Here is a 20392-nt window from a genome sequence, read left to right as displayed (position 1 = left end):
TTCTTGTGTCTGAGGGAGGTGGGGCAGAGCAAAGGGTGGGCTTGACTTGGTGGAGGGTATGGCTGGAAGGAAGAGTGAAGTCTATAGAAGGGGTGTACACCAGAGTGGGACGGCCAGGATGGGAGCAGGGCCGCTTATAACTGCCCCACAGGAGCAGACCCCACCCACCCAGCAGTGGTGCAGAGCGTCACTCACTGGCGGTCATCACCCAGCACCCAGAGAAGGAACTAAAGCCTATAGGTGCCCACATCTGAGGCGCATGGAGGTTTCTGGACACCTGGCTTGAGTACCAGCGGTGCAGGTATACACCTCAGAACAGCAACTACTTCTAGGCTCTGGGATGGCTGATTGAGGGATTGTGTGATATAATTATAAAGGAACCCACATAGAACAACTTTAGGATACCTTCCCAGGTCATGATTTTACCTTCTATGTTTCATTAGTAAATCAAGATGCTTGCCTTCTAGACCTTGAAAAGAGTCATTTAATCGTGAATGGACGTCACCACTGAACTTAAATCAGGTAAGTCATGTCTAAGGGGGGGACGACGATAAAAGGGGTACAGCTCCCCACTTTGGTCCCTAGGCCATACACATGGGTCTGCCTGTGAACCCTAAAATCTGCTTAGCTCGGAGGTCGGTGGTTGCTCACAGTGCAGAGATGCATCCCTCCGAGGTCAGAAGCAGTGTGCTAACAGCTGAATAGTGCTCAGTACTCAGTGACGGGGAGCAAAGGGACAATGAAATCCCTCTGCTCGGAGAGTCCTCAAATTGCTTGCTGCTCCATTAAGGGGAGAACAGTTTAACTGGGACACAGCCCAGGAAAGAGTGGAAGCCCTTAATTCTGGTCAAATCCTAAAATGCTGTCCACCCTCCTTGCCATGTCTTATGAACTTGAGCAGCACTTTCTGGTCCAGGTCCTCGTCCCCTCGTCCTAGCTTTACAAACAGCTGTTGTGGCTGCTTGGATTGCCTTCCGCCTTCTTCACCAGTCTAACTCCCACATTGGAATTCCATGCAAGCCAATGTCCTCAGGGACCCCTTCTCCTCCAAGCGTCCCACCCCACACGGGGCAGGGAAAGCACTCTGATGATGCTTAAGCAGGCTGCATCTTGTTCCTGGGACTATCCGATCACCTTCTCCACTGCCCACCAGAGCCTCAGCCCTCTGAGAGCAGGGATCGTGTCTGGTTACTGTGATTTCCCCACTAGACAGAGCCTGACCCATGCAGACATTCCAGGAAGTCTGTTCAACGAGTGCATAAATGCTCAATAAGCAGCAGCTTTTTATTACCGCTAAATTCCAAACCCAAAGCTGAAAAAACAAACGTTATATTAAGTACAGCAAACCCTTATGTACCAGAAAGATGTTTAATACAATAGCTTTAAATAACACAGTTCAACAAAGTCAGTTTTGTTCAAATTAACTTCACGTTACAAAGAACCAAGAAGCGTGGAGGGAACCACTGCTGAGGTCAAAAGTAAGTCCCTGCCCAGACTGGAAGGACACGGACGTCAAGGCCTCTCTCCATCCCACCTTCGGGAGCGGCCACACCTCTGGACGCTTAACACCGGTTAGGCACCTCCACGCAGGAGGCAGCAGCATGGAGCCACGGCCAAGGCCGTCCAAGGGTCAGGATTCTGCGTCCCTACCCAAGGAGGGCCCAGCCAAAAGGCACTGGAGCTCAGAACACAGGGAACTCTGCCACGGACAGGGTGGGGATGGTAGCCCTGGAGAACCAGCTCGACAGGCTGCTCTGGGTTCTAGTTTCTCCCTTACCCACCCACCCCCCACTCCACGAGCTCAGTTTGCTCAGATGAAGCATAGGGAGATGAGTCTGGTGAAACTAGAAGAGCAGGAGGAGCAGCATGCTAGGGCTTGCATGCTGGGGGCAGGGACAGAGCAAAGTCTGGGGGGGAGTGGGGAATAGGGCTTCAGCTCTAGTGGGGACATTCCAGCAAAATAAAACGTCTGTTTTTTTTTTTTTTTTAAACTACACTGAGCATAATTTGAACAGGCAAAGCCTCTTAAGGGCTGGGAAGGCATCAGCTTGGAGTTGCTTCAGAGCTCACTCAGGGGCGTGCCGGGTGCCAGGAGCAGGCACAGAGGACAGAGCTTGGGCACAGGTGTATACCGCTGCCCTTCTGGGATTTTAGTTTAAACTCTGGTTAACTTCCTGCCGCAACCTCTGGGCAGGGACGTTCCTGGGCTCAAGTTGCAGGAGACTGCTGAGGTCTTCAAAGCTGGATTTATAGTCCTGAGAGGAGAGAGAGGGTGGTGAAGACGGAGACCCAACTGGGGGGCAGAGGGTCTCAACCCGTGGGCCTGCCCTGAGCGACATGGGCTCCCCAGGAGATGAACATGGTATCCCCCACCTTGCCCTGCCTCCGCTCTGGACGTGCCACTTCAGACATGGACGTCCCCACAGGTGCTGGTCAGTCAGGCTGTTTACCTTCAGTGCCTTGTAGGCTTGTGCTCGTCTGTAGAACGCCTTCACGTTCTTTCCATCCAGCCTGAGGGCCTCTGTGCAATCCTTCACTGCCTCCTTATACTGCTTCAGGACCAGATGGCAGAGTGCTCTGATGGGGGAAGATCATTTGGAGGGTTCAGTCATGGCTTTGAGGCCGCCCACCAGCCATAAGGTGGGGGGTGGGGGGGGGGTGACTGTGGATTCGCTGAGCACCCGATCTGTGCTGGGCCCCCTATAGCTCCCTTACCCCTGCAGCAATGCCGGCCCTGCTCTACAGATGGAAGGCACTGGCTGGCTGGCTGGCTGGCTGGCTGGCTGGCTGGCTGGCTGGCTGGCTGCGTGTGTGTGTGTGTGTGTGTGTGTGTGTGTGTGTGTCAGGGTCGGGGGGAACACCTGGACCAGGGCTGCTGTGGGGCAGAGCCTGGACGGGGGCACAGCCTGCAGGACTCCACACCCTGACCGGTTGGTTCCGTCACTCAGACTACTCCACGTTCCCATCCTGTGCTCTTTTGCTCCTGATAGATTAAAAAGCCCTCTACCTGAAACATCAGAACTGGACCCTGAGGATGGGCATGTGGACGTGCTAGCGGGAAGACGTAAAGATGTCTGCAACTCACTCTGAATGTGCCCAAACCAAGATGGACCAATCAATGGCTACACAGTGATAAAACAAATGTAACACCACATTAACGAATTTAGGTGTATGAGTGTTCAATGTACAATTCAACTTATATTGTGGTAATTTTCATAATCATGGGAAAAAAGTTGCATGCATCCATCCATACAGCGTTCTGCATCTATGGGGAAAAAAGTATGGACATCTTCCTCAGTGTGTTCTCCCCAGACGGCCACTAAAAACAGGTGTCTTGGAGCTCCTTCCGGAACTCCATTCCACCTCACTATTTGCAATGGGAGCCGTATTCACTTAGTTGGATGAACCATAACTTATTTTACCAATTCCCTATCTGGATGTATTTTTCATTCCTCCCAGTTTGTAAATGTAAGAGGCTATGAGCCTCCCTGTACATAGGTGCATTTACAATCTTGACTGTTGTTGCCAAAACGCTCTCCAAAAGAGCTGCTCTCTTAGGCTCTATCCATAACTATTTTCCTGTAACTGTACCAACCCCAGGTGTCAACCTTTAACTTCAGTCAATAATGGAAGAAAAGGTCTGTTTTACTATAGTTGCTTTAAATATGCACAAAGCTCAGTACCTTTACATAAGGCTTTCTAACCTCATGAAATCAAATTTACCTTTAACGACCTCTGTGATCCCTATCCCCTACCCCACAACAATTTTAATAGTTTCCCCACTATGAGATAATTAACCTACATATTCTTCTAGAACTTAATGGTTTTACTTTCTACATTTGAAACTGTGATCTGCTTAGAATTTATTTTAAAAGATGGAGTAAGGTAGAGATTCAGGTTTATTTTTAACTCCTATCTAGTCAACGGAACACCATTCATTGAATAATCCCTCTTTTTTTCTACACTTTATCATATGCTGAATTCTTATGCTGCTATTCACATTTTTTCTTAATAAACTTTGGAACCATCGTAAAGAAAATTCTAGTGGTTTCATTATGATTGAGTGGAATTTATAAATTAAAAAAATTGATACAAGGGGGAGCTTTTTCTAAGTAATCTCTATACCTAGTGTGGGGCCCAAACCCATGACCCTGAGATCAGGAGCTGTATGCTCCACTGGCACAGTCAGCCAGGGTATCCCCCCAACACTGCTATGTACGAACTTAAAAGCAGGCACAAATTCTGGGGAACTCTTCGCACTGAAGGGGTCCTAATTTAGGCAGGTTCTGTGACTAACCAGTAGAGAGGAAAGGATGTGCTGTAAGTTCCAATGCTAGGTTACACAGGCCTTGGGGCTACAGCCTGGGTTCTTGAAGCCTTGAGCTGCCATTTGAGAAGCCACCTACCCTGGAGCCACCATGCTGTGAGGAAGCTCAAGCCAGCATATGAGAAAAGGCTGCCAGGACAGAAAGAAAAAAGGTGCCAGCTGGCCCGAGTGGTGCCGTCTCCTAGCCCTGGGGCCACACATGCCAGTGAAGGCTTCAGAGGACTCCAGCCACACCTACTATTTTGTTGCTCCTGAAAGAGAGATCCTAAGTAAGGTCTGCCCTTTCTGAATTTCTGCTCACAAATCATGAGCAAAATAAAATGACTGTCGTAAGCTACTAAGTTTTAGAATAGTGGTCCTTGATTTAAACTTCAACATAGAATTCTAAGGAAACTGGTTTTCTCCCAGTGGGCTCTGGCAAGTTAGAGAATTAGCTAAGTTTCTGGGAAGTAGAGGAACCATGCATTACATATGATGTGGGGACTGCAGAGTATAAATGTGATAGTATTACGTTAATACTTCTAAAGATTATATTTAAGATGTTAAAAGTGTGTGACTCTAGGCTACACCTTGGCTTTTGGTAAACAATGATTTTTGTATCCAGTTGAAGGGTGTTCATTACAAAGGAGTCTGGGAGATGATATAGGTGAGAAGGAACCCAAGCTTTGGAGTCACAAAGACCTGGCTTAAGTCCCAACTTGATCAAGTATTTGTTACTGAGCTGTGTGCACACTAATTCATTTTTCTGAACCCACTGTCTCAGAATAAAATAATTCCAGAGTAAATGAGACTCTTCTAAGGGTTCCTTCAGGGCAAGCAGTCGGTGCTGGGTACGTAAGTGATAGCCCCACTGAAGTACCAGCTGCACAGGGAGAACTGAAGGAAGGCCTAGACGAAGCCCTGGTGCAAGAGCTGCAGATGTACCAGGTGGAGCACTGAAACAGCATCCGGGATGCAGTATAGCTCCAGCCACAGTGGATGGAAAACTCAGTTTTGTGTCAAGTTATTAGGCCTCTAAATTAAATTTATAAGTTATATGGAACCACAACCAAATGCCCACCAAGTCTGTCAAAATAATCCTAAAGTTAAAAAAAATAATAATCTTAAGGTTTGGCTGGAAGGACAAACCTGGAAAAAAAGCCAGTGATGTTCATATAGCACTAATAATTAAAATGGGGTAGCATAGACACACTTGCATGAAAATCCGTATTTAAAGCACTGTCTTGAATGTGTTAAAAAACCAGGAAAATAGGCTAATAAAGGTCCCTAGCAATCTGAGGTGAACGAGTCCAGTGGGCTCAGAGACAAGGAAGTCAAAATGCTGCTGCAGAAACAGAACAAATGGGCAGCAGCCTTTCCTCCGGTGAGGCCAGCAGACTGAGGCACCCGTGATCCAATCAGCCAGTAAAACCATGTCCCAAATTCTAAAATCCATGCTTTAAAACTAAACATTCTCCTTTTAACTTATTTCACAGCAAAACCTGACCTGCGTAGGCATGAGGCCCCTTTAACACTGCCCCATGTGAACACAGGAGTTCCCTATGTTTCACGGCAGAAAGGTTAACAACGAACTTTAGCAACTGCCCCCGACCCTATGGGAGTATTATGTAGTCCAGTGTATGGATCGTATTACCTTACTCAAATCTGGAACACATTTTATATCAAAAATTTCGGATAGGGAATGGCAAGACTATAGTAGATCCAAGATTTTTGAACTAAAGAGTAATATGTATATGTTAGCAGTATGGGAGGAACAATCTATAACATTTTATAATAAATCTTTTATAAGAAAGACGTGTATCATGGGACGCCTGGGTGGCTCAGCAGTTGAGTGTCTGCCTTTGGCTCAGGGCGTGATCCTAGATTCCTGGGATGGAGTCCCACATCGGGTTCCTTGTATGGAGCCTGCTTCTTCTCCCTCTGCCTATGTTTCTGCCTCTCTCTGTGTGTCTCTCATGAATAAATAAAATCTTAAAAAAAAAATGTGCATCAGATTTGGTCCCTTGCTGAATGTTTGACTGTTTCAAGGTTCTGAGAGGAAAACTAATAGATCTCATTGGAGCCAGGTCTGTCTCCACCATTTACTGGCCAGGCGAGTTGGCGTAAAGCCCTTCTGGCTCGAGCCTCTGATTTCTTTTTTTTTTTTTTTTAAATTTTTTTATTTATTTATGATAGTCACACACCGAGAGAGAGAGAGAGAGAGAGGCAAAGACATAGGCAGAGGGAGAAGCAGGCTCCATGCACCGGGAGCCTGACGTGGGATTCGATCCCGGGTCTCCAGGATCGCGCCCTGGGCCAAAGGCAGGCGCTAAACCGCTGCGCCACCCAGGGATCCCGAGCCTCTGATTTCTTGACTTTAAAAGGGGAAGACCCCCGACCACCAGTACACCTGAGTATGTTGCAAAGCCGTGACTCCTATCCAATAAAGGGATGGTGCCCCCACTATGGGTGGAAAGAACCGGGAGCCATGGACAGCAGCCCATGGTGCGGGGTGCTCACTGGGCTGCAGATCACAGCCTCCAGGCTAGAGGACCCTCTCTCTTACTCCCAGGTCAGGCAAGAGTTCACACCTTGGGTTCTGAAACTGTGCTGAAACCGTGCCCGTCCTTGTAGCAGGAGGGTCCTGGGAAGCTGTGGGGCTGGGGGCAGCGGGAGGGCCATGAGACAGGTAGGTGTTGAGGCTGTGTCTATATAACAAGCATGCTGCTTGTCCTCACTTGGATGGTTCATGAAAATCTGAGTCTCCAGACTGACAGGACTCAGCTTCTGTTCGTTTAAGAGAGCAAATGCCACTGGCCACATCCTCCTCACGGTGACCAAACACCTGTGAACGCCTATTTCGAGCTATGACGTACTGACTGAACCCTAGGAAGGGAAAGCCCGCCCCAGTTCAGAGAAGACTACCAGACAACAGCCACCATCCTGAAACCCCCAGGCCAGCGGCTACGTGCAGATACCTGTTGCTGTATGTGGCAGACTCCATGTCACTAAATGAGAGGCTTTCACTGTACTTCTCAATAGCTTTCTTATGGTTTCCCTTCTTTACAAGCTCATTGCCTTCTTCCTTCAGAGCTCTGGCTCTCTCCACATCCCCAGCAGAAGGCACTAGATGCAAATTCAGAAGAGGAAAAAGCCATGGAGTGGGTGCCTGAGATCCACGATGCCTCGCCAGCATCGGCTCTTCCCAGGCATCTGTGACCCTCCCCGCACCTGCCCGGGCCTCCCTATCCTGCTCTAAAGCAGCCTCCCCGAGGACCGAGTCCCCCGTGCAGCTTCCAATTTTCAGTCAGAGGAGGTTGGGGACTCTTGATGGAAACACACACAGATGTGCACATAAGAACAGATACGTGGAGCAAAGCAGGCCGGGTTCGAGCGCCAGCGCTGCCGCTCAGGAGCTGGGGACCCGGTGTGACCTACCTAAGCCTCTGGGACCTAGGTCTCTCTGTACAATGCAGCACCACGGGGTGGAGGTGGGGGGCACCACCTTCCCCACACTGGCTAGCGTCAGGACAAACCCTGAGAGTACCTCACAAAGTGCAGAGCACCCTATAAACTTACAGCAGGAGAATAAGCAAGGATTTAAGCAAGTCCGCATCTGAGAAAGAAAGAGTGTAGCTCCTAGGCTTTCAGAACAGGGCAGAAGAACCCCCTTGCCCCTTGTCTCTGCTCCTCCCCTCACCCCACGCAGCTCTGCCCCTGCCTTCCTTCCCGGACAGAGACAGCAGGTGAGACTGCAGGTGAGCTCTGGGATGCTCTCGCCAGGCCCTTAGGCCCTTTGCTGCACAGCGGGGACTCCCGCTCTAGGCCCGCCTCCCAGATCACTGGGTTTCTTTTTTAAAAACTATCTTTAAAATCCTGAGTATTTATGGCAAGGGTAAGCAAGGCTTTAGGAACAAAGCTAACACCCCTGAATTCATCCCTCACTTTGAGATGAGGGATAATTCATGAATTATCATGGCCTTCGGAGCCCTGGAGGGCCCCCTCCCCAGGCAACCCACCCCTGGAGGAAACCATGGTCCCCAATTCTGTGTGTCCTTCCCCCCTTTTTCTTGGTCGCTTAGCTATATATATGTATATGTGTATATTTATATGTATATGTGTGTATATATATGTAAATATATTTTCATATTGTATATAATGTATATTATATACATACCATATATATGTAAATATATACACACACATACCACTTGCTGTTTTTAAATTTCATATTAAAAAAAACAAAAATCCTAAGCATCCTTCCATAACCTGGTTCTGTTTCTTCCCCTCAATACTACTACTCAGAGTCGCCTGCACCGACACATCTCCCTGGGGTTGGTTCATCCCCACTGCCGCAGTTTGGCTCACTCATTCCTTCTACTCAGAGATCTGCCTCGCTTCCAGCTTTGCTATCTGCTGCTCTCACAAGCATTCTGCGTGGACACACCTGTCACCTGTTGGGGCCACAATATACACGCACCTGCAGCTTGCCCCCCACTCTGCCACACACCACAGGCTGCTGTTGTGCTCACTCCCACCTCCCACCAGCGATACCACGCACTGCCTTCTCTAGCTCTCTCCGTCTCTGCCAGAGACTCCCTCCTCTTCTCCCTCCCACCTGAAGAATGCCCCACTTCGAGGTCTAGTTCAACATGCCATCTCCTCCAGGAGCCTTCCCCGGCCCCCTAGGCACACGTCCGTTAGTTCCTGTTTTGAACTCCCCCAATACTAAAGGCTCTAAAGCACTTGTCCTTCCTCCTGTATTTGAAAAATGCTGTTTATGTCTCAGTCTCTTATCCAGACCGAGAGCTTCCTGAAGGCCAAGACTGCCTGTCCTCTCTGTGTCACACTGCTTGACATGGAGCCTGGAAAATACATGGCTCAGTGACTATGAAAGAATGAAACACGTGGTGGGTGCACTGAAGCCATCTAGTTCACCAGCACCCCACATTTCCATTCTAGAGAAGAGTGGGGGGACACATACCAGGTTCCCCTGAGTGCTACCCATGGCCACACACGTTCCCTCCTGGGGAGGGGAGCAAACCTGCTGTCTGCTAACACCCATCCAAAGGCTTTGGCCCTCACACCTTCTGTACCTCCCATCCTCCATACCTAGCTTGCTGGGCCCAGCTACTTCCCCAAGGTGCCGGTGAGCCGGATGCCTGAAGGATGGTATCCCCAACTGCACACTGTGGAGGCAGTGAATCTCCTGTTTTGGGGCTACCTGGCTTTGATCTTCCCTCTTATTCCACCTCCAGGGCCTCACTGATGTGGGTGTTCTTGGGGAAGCATTCCTCTCCAGCTATGAAGTTGGGGGCAGATGGCTCAGGGTGGAGCTCATCACAGAATCTCAGCCCCTGGTCACAGGGACTAGTTCAGAGAATGGCCTGTGACCAAATAGGCCAGAATACAATGAGAAGACTTGTGACCTAGGGATTCAAAGGAAAGAAACCCTCTCTTTCTTAGGGAGCTATCAGAAGACAACCACCTTTTCCCACCTTTTTCTCTCCCTCTGGGACACAAGGCCAGGAACTATTTAACGGCTACTTTACTAATGGGAGGGAAGATTGTCCCAAGACAAAGCAGACACACCAGAGGAGAGAGCTGAGAAGACTACAGAGGAATGGAGTCAGAGTCTGATAATATAGTGAACTGCTGAAGCAAACCTTGCCTGAACCTGAACTTGGAACTTTTCAGTTCCATGGGCCAATGCATTCTCTTTGTTATTTTTACCACGTTGAGTTTTTCTGTTCTTGCCACCAAAAGCATCCTAGATCATCCATCCCCAATGCTGCCAGAGGAAAGAGAAGGAAACTAACGCTATATACCTATATGTCAGGCTGAGAATTCAACTTGCCTTCTCTATCACTGAATCTGTAAAGTGGTGGGTGGGCTTTCTCATCGCTCTCAGGATGGAACTGAGAGGACAGTCTCTAAGAGAATAAGACTTGTTTTCTTACATAATTGTTATAGCTCAGCTTAAGCATCGCTGATTTTTACAGGATTATTCTAAAGAAGGTGGCTATGGGGAGATTGTAATGCTCTGGGTAGGAAGTCACAGCTTACCTGTGGTCTTTGCAGTTGTGGTTTCTTTGAATTTGCTTTTAGCTACCTCTTTCTGGTATTCCGGAGGCGAGAAATCCCACCTCTTCTGGGCTGAAACAGGCACCAGGGGAATAGAGGGCAGCTTCAGGCGCCACTGGGGCCCCAGTGAGTCCACGAGAGCTCTGGTCATTCTGGAAAGGCAGGCAGTATTACAGGGAGGTTTGCGGTTGGGTCAAGATATTCCTTCTCTCATAAATCCAAAGTGGGTGGTACGAGAGCCAACATCCCCTTATAGCCTTCTGACAAACAGCAGGAACAGAACCGAAGTCTGCCACCATGACCCTCCCTCCCTGCCTGGCCATCAGCTGGCCACACTGTTACCTTCAAAGTGGTGACTGCTGCTTCTTTTTTTTTTTTTTTTTGACTGCTGCTTCTAAAGGGTACTTCAACCTTACCCCCGAAGGACCACACACGCCCCAAGAAGGGATTGTATGTCTTATATTTTTTTAATGGATCTATTCCAAGGTCATGTAAGCACCTGACATTTGATTACTGCTCAGACTTTTAAAAAAATACAAATCTTAGGTCATTATCAAGTTTTAAAATCCTCCACTGGTTCCCATTTTCCTAGGTTGACAGGGCCTGAGATCTGGTCTCCTCCCTACCTCCATTTTGACCGTGTGCCACATTCCCTCTCGATCCGTTTGTTCAAGCCTTTGCACATGCTTTTCCCTCTACCTGGAATGATCTCTTCACTTCCTACTCCCCATCTCCCCCTTCTGGGCCCAGCTAACTTGCTTAAAACGCTGCTTTGGGACCACATCCATTTGGTTACGTGATCTCCAGCACCTAGCACATCGCCAGGTGGGTGCCAGGTATGTGCTCCATCAGTGAGTAAAGCCAACTGTGTGGTTTTTCTGCTCCAACGACTGGGCTCCTATGTGACTAGAAAGAAAGCGTCACAGGCTGCTATCACTACAAACTCATGGTCTCTGACTAAGCCCCCAAAGCTATTTCAAACCTCCACCTTCCTCAGCCCAGTTCCCCAACCCCTCCTGCTTTTTCAGGGCACCCTTCCTGGTCCCACCTGCATGGGCACCGAATCCTTCCTATTTCTCTCCCGTCACCACTGAGGAAGTGATAAGGCCAGTCTCTCCACCTCAGCTCTGGGCCTCACCTCTTCCTACCTCCATCAGGAACCACAGCCAGCAGCTCTCCTCTAGCTTGATCTTCTCTACTGTCTTCCAACTGTCTGCACTTAACTACTTCCTCACTTCGTAAGACCCCCCTGGAGACCCTGCTCTGCCACCGCAGCTGGACTCCCCTGCTTCTCACAGCCAGGCTTCTTAAACGCACGGCCACCTGGGCTTCTGACCCTCCTGGATGCTTCCATAACCACCACCAGAAGCTCTCACTCTGAAACGCAGAAGCCTGCTTAAGTCATTAGAACACCTGACGGGAATGATGTCTTCACCCTTCTGGAAAGACTTCTTCCCTAAATGCTCCAAGTTTCCTCCTGCCCTCCAGCTGCAGTTCTCCTGGAAGTCCCTCAATGCTGCAATTTTCAAAGCATCATCCTGCTCACTTGCTGGGGGGTCTTTTTTTTCCTCCCACAACCTCAACTCACCTCTATGCTGACAGACCTTCAAATCCACATGCCTGCCTTGTATTTGTCTCTTCTGCTCCAAAACCCACATAACACCAGCCACTGTCCTTAAGTCTCTCGGTCCCCTCCAACTCAACGCATCAGCCACCGGATGATTCTCCTGTTCTTTCCTTCTCACCACCACAACAGCCAAATTCCCTGGACTGCTACTTAACTGTCCCCAGAACTGATCCCCCCATCCTCTTTCCACTGTGTCTACCCTCTGAGTTACTCCCCAGTTCTGCTCTTCTTCGTGTCATCCGGCAACATGGCAGCCAGGGGGCTCTTCTCCCAAATCTGCTCATGCAACTCCCCTGTGAAAGACCCTTTCACAATGCCTCACCCTGCCTAGAGTAGGTCCAGGCCCTGTGTAATCTGGCCTCACCTCACACGTCCAAGCTGAGCTGCTCACCAGCAGCACCAAGTGACATGGGACTTCTCACAACTCCTGGAATACATCATCCTGGCTCACCCTGCACAGCTGCCCTTCCTGCGGCCCTGGCCCCAGATGTCTCTCTTTTTTTTTTAATTTATTCATTCATGAGAGACACAGGCAGAGGGAGAAGCAGGCTCCATGCAGGGAACCTGACATGGGACTCGATCCCGAGTCTCCAGGATCACGCCCTGGGCCGAAGGTGGCGCTAAATCGCTGAGCCACCAGGGCTGCCCTAAAGTCTGTTTCTCAGGCTCAGCTTACCTCCTCTTCAAAGTCTTGACTGGCTCCCCCACCCCTGGCTGGTCAGGTGTCCCCTTCTGCCCCCACGGCCTCCTGGGCCGCCTGCCACCACAGCACCCACCACACTGTGGTGCACTGGGCTGTGACTGACTGGGGTTCCCCATGAGACCAGGGGTTTCATCAGGGCAGGAAGAGCTTTGTCTCAGGCATCACCCCAGGCCCTAATGCAAAGTCGGGTACATCTGAGTGGCAGATCAGGCCCTAATGCAAAGTCGGATACATCTGAGTGGCAGATTCTGCAGAACGATAAAAACTAAAAAGGAGGCAGAGAAAAAACAAGTCATGCTAAAAGCAATACACCAAACACATGCCATGAAGTCCTGGGAAGGGTTTGCTATTACTGTGGAGTCTGGCTTTCGAGCAGCCCATGCAAAGAGGGGAAACAATCAGTTACACAAATGAGGGCATCCGTGGCTAGAACAAACTGCCACTCAAAAGCCAGGAGGAAATGCCCCCTGCCAGGCCTCACACGGGGGTCACAGTACCACACACTGACCCACCCCTGCGAACACCACTCCTGTAGTGTTGGGTCCCAGATGCCCCTGTCTGTGTCTTACTTTCCCCACTCCACAGAGGTCTGTGAAACAAGTAGGCCTGTTTTTTATTGCAGTCCTCCCTACACACTGGGCACAATCCCTGACACAGAGCTCAGTAAGTTCTTACTATGCGAATGAATCTGAGCAGCTGGGTAATCAATCCAGCAATCCTCTCACTCTGACCTCTCAAGGCCCCACTGAACACAACAGTGGACTCGACTCTCCTTCCACCCCTTCCCCACATGCTCACTAGGAGTTTCTCGGCCTTGCTCAGAGGGACCCCCTGAAGGTGACCAAAGTCATGGTCCCGAGTGAATCCCAGAGGACAGGGAGTTCTAGAGAGATAGCCTGAAGTGACTCAGGCTCACCTGTTGATGCCTTCTAGGGCCGAGGCCACCTTGTCATCAATCTGCAGCACAGTCTTATAGTCGACGTAGGCCAGGGGGTACTTCTCCAGAGCCTCATAGGCCGATGCTCGCCGCAGCAAGGGCTTCATGCTGAAGGGAATCAGGGCCAGCGCTCTAGAGCAGGGGGCAGAAATGTCATCTGGCTGTTAAGTCACAAGGCAGGATCACCGGCAGCTTCCAGTACACAAGAGGTCACATCTGGCACAGAGACACTGCTAAAAAGGCCAAACCTTAGCAGAGGGGCTTTCCAGCTTAGACTGAAGAAGAGAAAGGAGGATGGGCAAAAAACCACAAATACTGTGAAATCTGTGTGTCCGGGCACCAATATTCATAGTTGCAATCCCCCCACATCAAGAACAAGTGCCTGTAGCTTTCATTCTTCCAAGTGTTTCTACAGAGTCTGACCTGGTGGGAGAAACAGGCTCTGCAGTCAGATGGAGTGGTGTCTGGACTCCACCTCTGCCACCAACCACATGGCCCCCAGCAGATCACTTTACGGCCTCCATTCTAGCCTGGGCCGGACGGTAAACTTACCCCGCAGAGCAGTCATGAGCCTTCCAAGAAGGAAACCTGGCACAGGCCGGTACAGAGCAACTTACACGGGCTCCATGAGCACGCTCACCTCTCTTCTCATCTAGCACCAGGGCATGAATTAAGGTGAAGCCATAGGATATCGGGTCTAGGAACACATGAAGGCATGTGTCCCACTTCAGTGATGAGGAAATAAGGCAGTGTCAGACTGCCTTGCAGAAGGAACAAGTATGAAAAACTGCTGAACGTCCTTTACATCTGGGTCATCGATGGATACCTTCTGCTCCTTGCTTCACTAACCTCTGTCCCTCTTTCTTTCTCTCCCATGCACATCCACCCCAGAAAACACCTGGGCAAACCAGTCACGAGTCTGCAACTCAACCTCACCCTGGGGGCCCCAATCTCACAGGGCCCTGGAGGCCCACCTCTAAGTCCTTGCCCTACTCCCTTTCTGGCAGACTCCAGAGATACAAGTCAGAGGCCAAAAGCACCAGTCAGTGACCTGGTAACACCTAAAGACCCTTCCTAATTATCTGGCATAGCTCTAGCTATGGGAATCGGTCCAAAGAAGAGGCTCCTCTCCTGAGAACCCCCCGAGGTCACCCCGGCTACTTACGAAGTGCAATCCTTGATGCAGTCCCTGCAGTTGCCATCCTTCAGGTGGCACGCGGCGCGGTTAGAGAAGAGAATACTTTCTTCTTCAGGGTTCGAACAACCTGCCAGGTGGAAGCGGAAAGTACGAGATTAATAGGGAAATGGATGCCCTGGGACGTCTTTCATTCCTGAGCTCTCTGGGCTACCTGACCAGGCTCGCTGGTCTGATGGACTGCCAGCTTTGTCATCCTTACACGGGGGTGAGAGCAGCAAGCTTCCTGCCACTCACAGGGAACCGAGTACCTTCTTATTCACTCACTCCAGCACTGAAGTTAGGACCAGGCAAAAGACAAAAGAGGAACCAGCTGGCTTCTGCTCAAAGAAATCCATGCTCTAACTATGTGTGTGTGTGTGTGTGTGTGTGTGTGTGTGTGTGTGTGTGTGTGAATTTTGTTACAAAAAGCATGTAAACCCAGTAAGAGGGGTTCCTGAAAAAGAAAAAGAAGAATGTGATAAATAGACTGAACAGGTATTATGGGGACACAAAAGACAGAGACTAATCCTACTTGGTCAAATCAGAGAGGACTTTGTCAGGACAATGCACAACTTAATTAGGGGATGGATTCAAGCTACCCCCCCATTGGGGAGGAGAATTACCAGACACTTCTCTAAAGGTAATCCTTATCCTCAGCAATCTCAGAAGCTCATGTCTTTTACTGTGTGGCCACGATGACTTTTAATTTTAAAAATAATTTTTCGGGGGATCCCTGGGTGGCGCAGCAGTTTAGCGCCTGCCTTTGGCCCAGGGCGCGATCCTGGAGACCCGGGATCGAATCCCACGTCGGGCTCCCGGTGCATGGAGCCTGCTTCTCCCTCTGCTTCTCCCTCTGCCTATGTCTCTGCCTCTCTCTCTCTCTCTCTGTGTGACTATCATAAATAAATAAAAATTAAAAAAAAATAATTTTTCGGGCAGCCCAGGTGGCTCAGCAGTTTAGCACCGCCTTCAGCCCAGGGCCTGATCCTGGAGACCCAGGATCGAGTCCCATGTCAGGCTCCCTGCATGGAGCCTGCTTCTCCCTCTGCCTGTGTCTGCCTTTCTCTCTCTCTCTCTCTCTCTCTCTCTCTCTCTCTCTCTCTCTGTCTCTCATGAATAAATAAAATCTTTAAAAAATAATAAATAATAATTTTTCAACCACTTCATACCCACTAGCAGAGGCCATAATGGAAAACAAACAAACAAAAAGCTCCAAAACTATTAAGTGCTGACTCAGTAATTCCCCTCCTGGGTATATATGCCAAAGAATTAAAAACAAACTCTTTTCTGAAGACTATAAAACATCTAGAATACAGTAAAAGATATACTTGACGTCCATCACTGGACTTGGCATACATTACATTTGTTCCCAACCTTTTTCATTTCTGAGATGGCTAAAGCCCCACTTATCCTCATCTTTTGCCCTATGCTTCTTCCCCAGACTCCGGGAGGTCAGCGTAACCCTGAAATTGGTATGTAACATTCTTCTTCTTCTTTTTTTAAAAGATTTTATTTATTTATTTATTTATTCATGAGAGACACACACAGAGAGAGGCAGAGACACAGGCAGAGGGAGAAGCAGGCCCCATGGAGGAAGCCCGACATGGGACTCGATCCTGGGTCTCCAGGATCAGGCCCTGGGCTGAAGGTGGCGCTAAACTGCTGAGCCACCTGGGCTGCCCTGTAACATTCTTTTATACGTATGTTTGCCTACCTCTATTACATATGGTTCACAGGGAAGAGAATATGGCATTTTATATCTTTCAAAGCTTTTAGAAATTAAGTGGTACCCCGCTGCCTATCCTTCCACAACTTAATTTTTTCCACTACGTATGTTGCCACATAGAGGGATGATCGTTTTTGTTCAATATCGACAATAACAAACCTAAAAAAATATATAATAACTAATGCACACATTAAAAACAACAAAATAGGGCAGCCTGGGTGACTCAGCGGTTTAGCGCCGCCTTTAGCCCAGGGTGTGATCCTGGAGACCCGCGATGAAGTCCCGCATTGGGCTCCCTGCATGGAGCCTGCTTCTCCCTCTGCCTGTGTCTCTGCCTTTCTGTGTCTGTCATGAATAAATAAAATCTTTAAAAATAATAATAACTTTCTCCCTGACTTTACTAGGCCCTCTGGAACAGCAAAGTACAGAAAAAAGTAAAATATATCCTTGCCCTTAAGGAACAAGTACAAGTACTCAGAACTTGCAGTCCCTCTCAAGTCGCTAGGGCGTGGTCGCACAGAAACAGCAGCGGTGCCATGGGAAGGGCATTGGAACCTATGATTCTGCCGGTGAGCCCACAGGAGTCACTCAATCCCTCTGATCGTATGTGCTCACCTGTCACATCAAGATTCTACTTCACAGACTTGCTGGAACAGTCTATTTTGTTAGGTTGCTCCCTGCTGTCCTTTCAAGATCAGCAAAACTGATCAGAGAAATCAAGGGATTTGCCCATAAAACATGTGAAAAATCAATAGCAAGGGTAGAATCAAATGCTGGTCCCCCCTACTAAATCCAGACTCCAGGCCAGCCCTTCTAAGAATCCAGAATAAATCTATACAAAGGAATAAGCTTTTTCAGGTCAACTGGGGTAAGATGAAAGAAAAAGGCAAAAATATCAGTATCTCAGATTTGTCAGTGACTTCATCAAGTGAGGCTGAGATGAGGAGGTGGGTCTAAAGAGGAGCGTCCTAGAAAAACAAGAGGATTTGAGAAGTCTAGCACAATGATTTAAAACATGGACTTAGGGACACCGGGTGGCTCAGGGGTTGAGCGCCTGCCTTTGGCTCAGGGTGTGATCCTGGAGACCTGGGATTGAGTCCCACATCGGGCTCCCTGCATGGAGCCTGCTTCTGTCTCTGCGTCTCTCATGAATAAATAAAATCTTAAAAAGAAAATTAAATAAAACGTGGACTTAAAAATCAGACAGACCTATATTCAAATCCTGCCTCTGATTCCTTCATTGTGTAACCCAGGGTTAACTCTTCTGGACTCCTCATCTATGACGTGTCTTATCCATAAGTTTGTGTGAAGATAAAAAGGAATGATGTCGGGATCCCTGGGTGGCGCAGCGGTTTGGCGCCTGCCTTTGGCCCAGGGCGCGATCCTGGAGACCTGGGATCGAATCCCACGTCGGCTCCGGGTGCATGGAGCCTGCTTCTCCCTCTGCCTGTGTCTCTGCCTCTCTCTCTGTGTGATTATCATAAATAAATAAAAATAAAAAAAAAAAAAGGAATGATGTCTGTAGTGTCTAGCGCACAGTAAAGGACTCAACAAATGCCAGCCGAGAAGAGAAGGGGAAACAGGTACTACAGAAAATGAGGGCTCATGGGTAAGACGGTCTGGAGGAGTTTGGGGGCAATGGGCTGTGGTTGGTTAGAATGAGGCTTACCTCTTCTCCAAAGTGTCTTCCCATGAGCTAGAGGCCGGGAAGAACTGATAAGGATGCGCAGCTCCTCTATTTAAAACAGAGCTCCCCAGTAGCCTCCCTTCAGGGAATAAAATCCAAACTCCTTACCACGACCTACCATGTAAAATGCCTATGCAAAACGACTCTGCCTACCTGCCCTCAATACTTACTATTCCTCCACTCTCTATGGGGCTCACTAGGCTCTGGCTCCTGCAACACAACACGCTTATTCTGCCCTGGCGCCCTTTGTAAAGGACAGTTCTCTCCACCTGGAATATGCAGCACCCAAAACTGTGCCTGCTTGGCTTCTTCTCATCATTCGGACATCAACATCACTTCTAATGTCACTTCTTCCAAGTTGTCCCTGACCTTCCACTCTAAAGGAGCTCCCCAGTCACCCCTCTCACCACGTTACTGTATCTGCCCCCTCCACTTTTTAAAATATTTTATTTATTTATTCATGAGAGACACAGAGTGAGGCAGAGACACAGGCAGAGGGAGAAGCAGGCTCCCTGCCCAATCCCAGGGCCCCGGGATCATAACCTGAGCCAAAGGCAGATGCTCAACCACTGAGCCACCCCAGTGTCCCTTATATTTATCTTCCTCGCAGCCCTAATCCTTATCAGACAGGCCTTGTGTACATTTGGATAAAGAAAGGTGGTATATGCATACAACAGAAAATGAAGCAGCCTTAAAAAAAAGAAGAAATGTCACATGCTACGACATGGATTACAAGGCCCTTGAGACCGTTTTGCTAAGCGAAATAAGCCAGTCACAAAAGACAAACACTGTATGACCTCACTCATTTGAAGCACCTAAACTAATCAAAATCATAGGTAGGCAAAGGAGAAAAGTGGAAACCCAGGGCTGAGGGGACGTAAGGAAGACAGATTAGTGTTTAGCAGGTACCGAGTTCCACCGTCGCAGATGAAAAAGTTCTAGCGATCTGCTGCACGACCATGTGAATGTACTTAAGAGCCCACTTAAAAATGGTTAAGGTAAATTCAACGCTGTGGTGGTTTTTTTTTTTACTGCAATAAAAAAAAATGTGATAAGACCCCCATTACTATGGAACTATGTTTGTGATATGTCAGTGAAAAGGAACCAGGAATAAAACTGTATTATAATTAAAAAAAAAAAAAAGTGTTAAGGGCCAAGGAAGTTTCTCGTAGGATGCCGGGGCGGGTGGGGGAATGGCGGGAAGGATGCGCGGGAGCCCGGTGAGCCAGCTGGCCGCGGGGAAAGCAAGCCCCGGGCTGACCCAGGGCGGGAGCGAGGTCTGGGCGGCGGCGGGGGTCACGGAGGGGGAAGCCGGCCGGCGGGGAGACGGGAGGGCGCGGGGGGCCCAGGTCCTACCTTGCGCCTGCAGCGCCCGCAGCGCGCGGCTGTAGAGCCCCGCGGCCTCGGCGAACTGGCCGTTGCGGAAGCTCTGGTTGCCGGCGGCGCGGAGCCCCTCCACGGAGTCTGCGAGCTTGGGGACCATCCCGCGGCCGGGCCGGCGCACCGGGGGCGGGGGGCGCGTCCGTTACCGCGCCGAGGCGTGCGCAACCGCGTGGGCGGGAGCACCGGCGGCCGAGGACGCGGGCCCGCTGGGAGCCTGCCCGGGAGGGGGAGGGGCGGGGCCGGGGCTGCGCGCGCCAGGGGCCCCCTGCGCATGCTCGGGGCGGGGCCGCCCGGCCGGGCGCGCTCGGGCCCCTGGAGATGCGCTGGGCGCCGCGGTTGCTGAGACTCCGTAGGTGAAAGCGTGAACGAGACCCGGCGCCTGCTCGCAAGGAGCTTACGCTCTAAGGGGAACCGATGCGCTGTTAAGTCCTGAGCAAACGAACACCATAGTCTCTTGTGATTAGTGCTAGAAGGAAAACCGAACTGGGATGTAATGGAAAGTGACCACGTGGGGACTATTTTAGATCAGAGGGTGGGGGGTGGGGTAGGGTCTCCGAGGGACTAATTGAGCTGAAGGGGCCTGAGAAGATTAAAGGAGCGCGGGCCCAGACAGAGATAGCAAGTGCAAAGGCACTGAGGCTGGAAACTAACTGGTACCTGGTGCTCTATAGATAATTGATTTAATGAATGATTGCACTGATAGGCTGATGAGGATCTTTCACTGAGGGAGGCTTTAGCTTAGCTTCAGCGTCCCGTCCCACT

At 49.7% G+C, this 20392-nt stretch overlaps 1 protein-coding gene across 1 annotated transcript; it reads right to left on the bottom strand.

The window, feature by feature from the left end:
- Positions 1 to 1349: 1349 nt before the first annotated feature.
- Positions 1350 to 19851, bottom strand: TOMM34 (translocase of outer mitochondrial membrane 34). The gene is made up of 7 exons (XM_055305961.1): positions 19604 to 19851; positions 14823 to 14922; positions 13637 to 13789; positions 10373 to 10542; positions 7285 to 7432; positions 2451 to 2577; positions 1350 to 2255 (listed from the first exon to the last, which is right to left on the bottom strand). Exons 1-7 carry the CDS (start codon positions 19728 to 19730, stop codon positions 2151 to 2153), a joined length of 930 nt encoding a protein of 309 aa, XP_055161936.1. The 5' UTR covers positions 19731 to 19851; the 3' UTR covers positions 1350 to 2150.
- Positions 19852 to 20392: the final 541 nt, after the last annotated feature.

This window comes from Nyctereutes procyonoides, unplaced genomic scaffold (genome assembly GCF_905146905.1).
Source record: "Nyctereutes procyonoides isolate TBG_1078 unplaced genomic scaffold, NYPRO_anot_genome, whole genome shotgun sequence".
NCBI lineage: Eukaryota > Metazoa > Chordata > Mammalia > Carnivora > Canidae > Nyctereutes > Nyctereutes procyonoides.
This window is presented reverse-complemented; position numbering and strand designations above follow the sequence as displayed.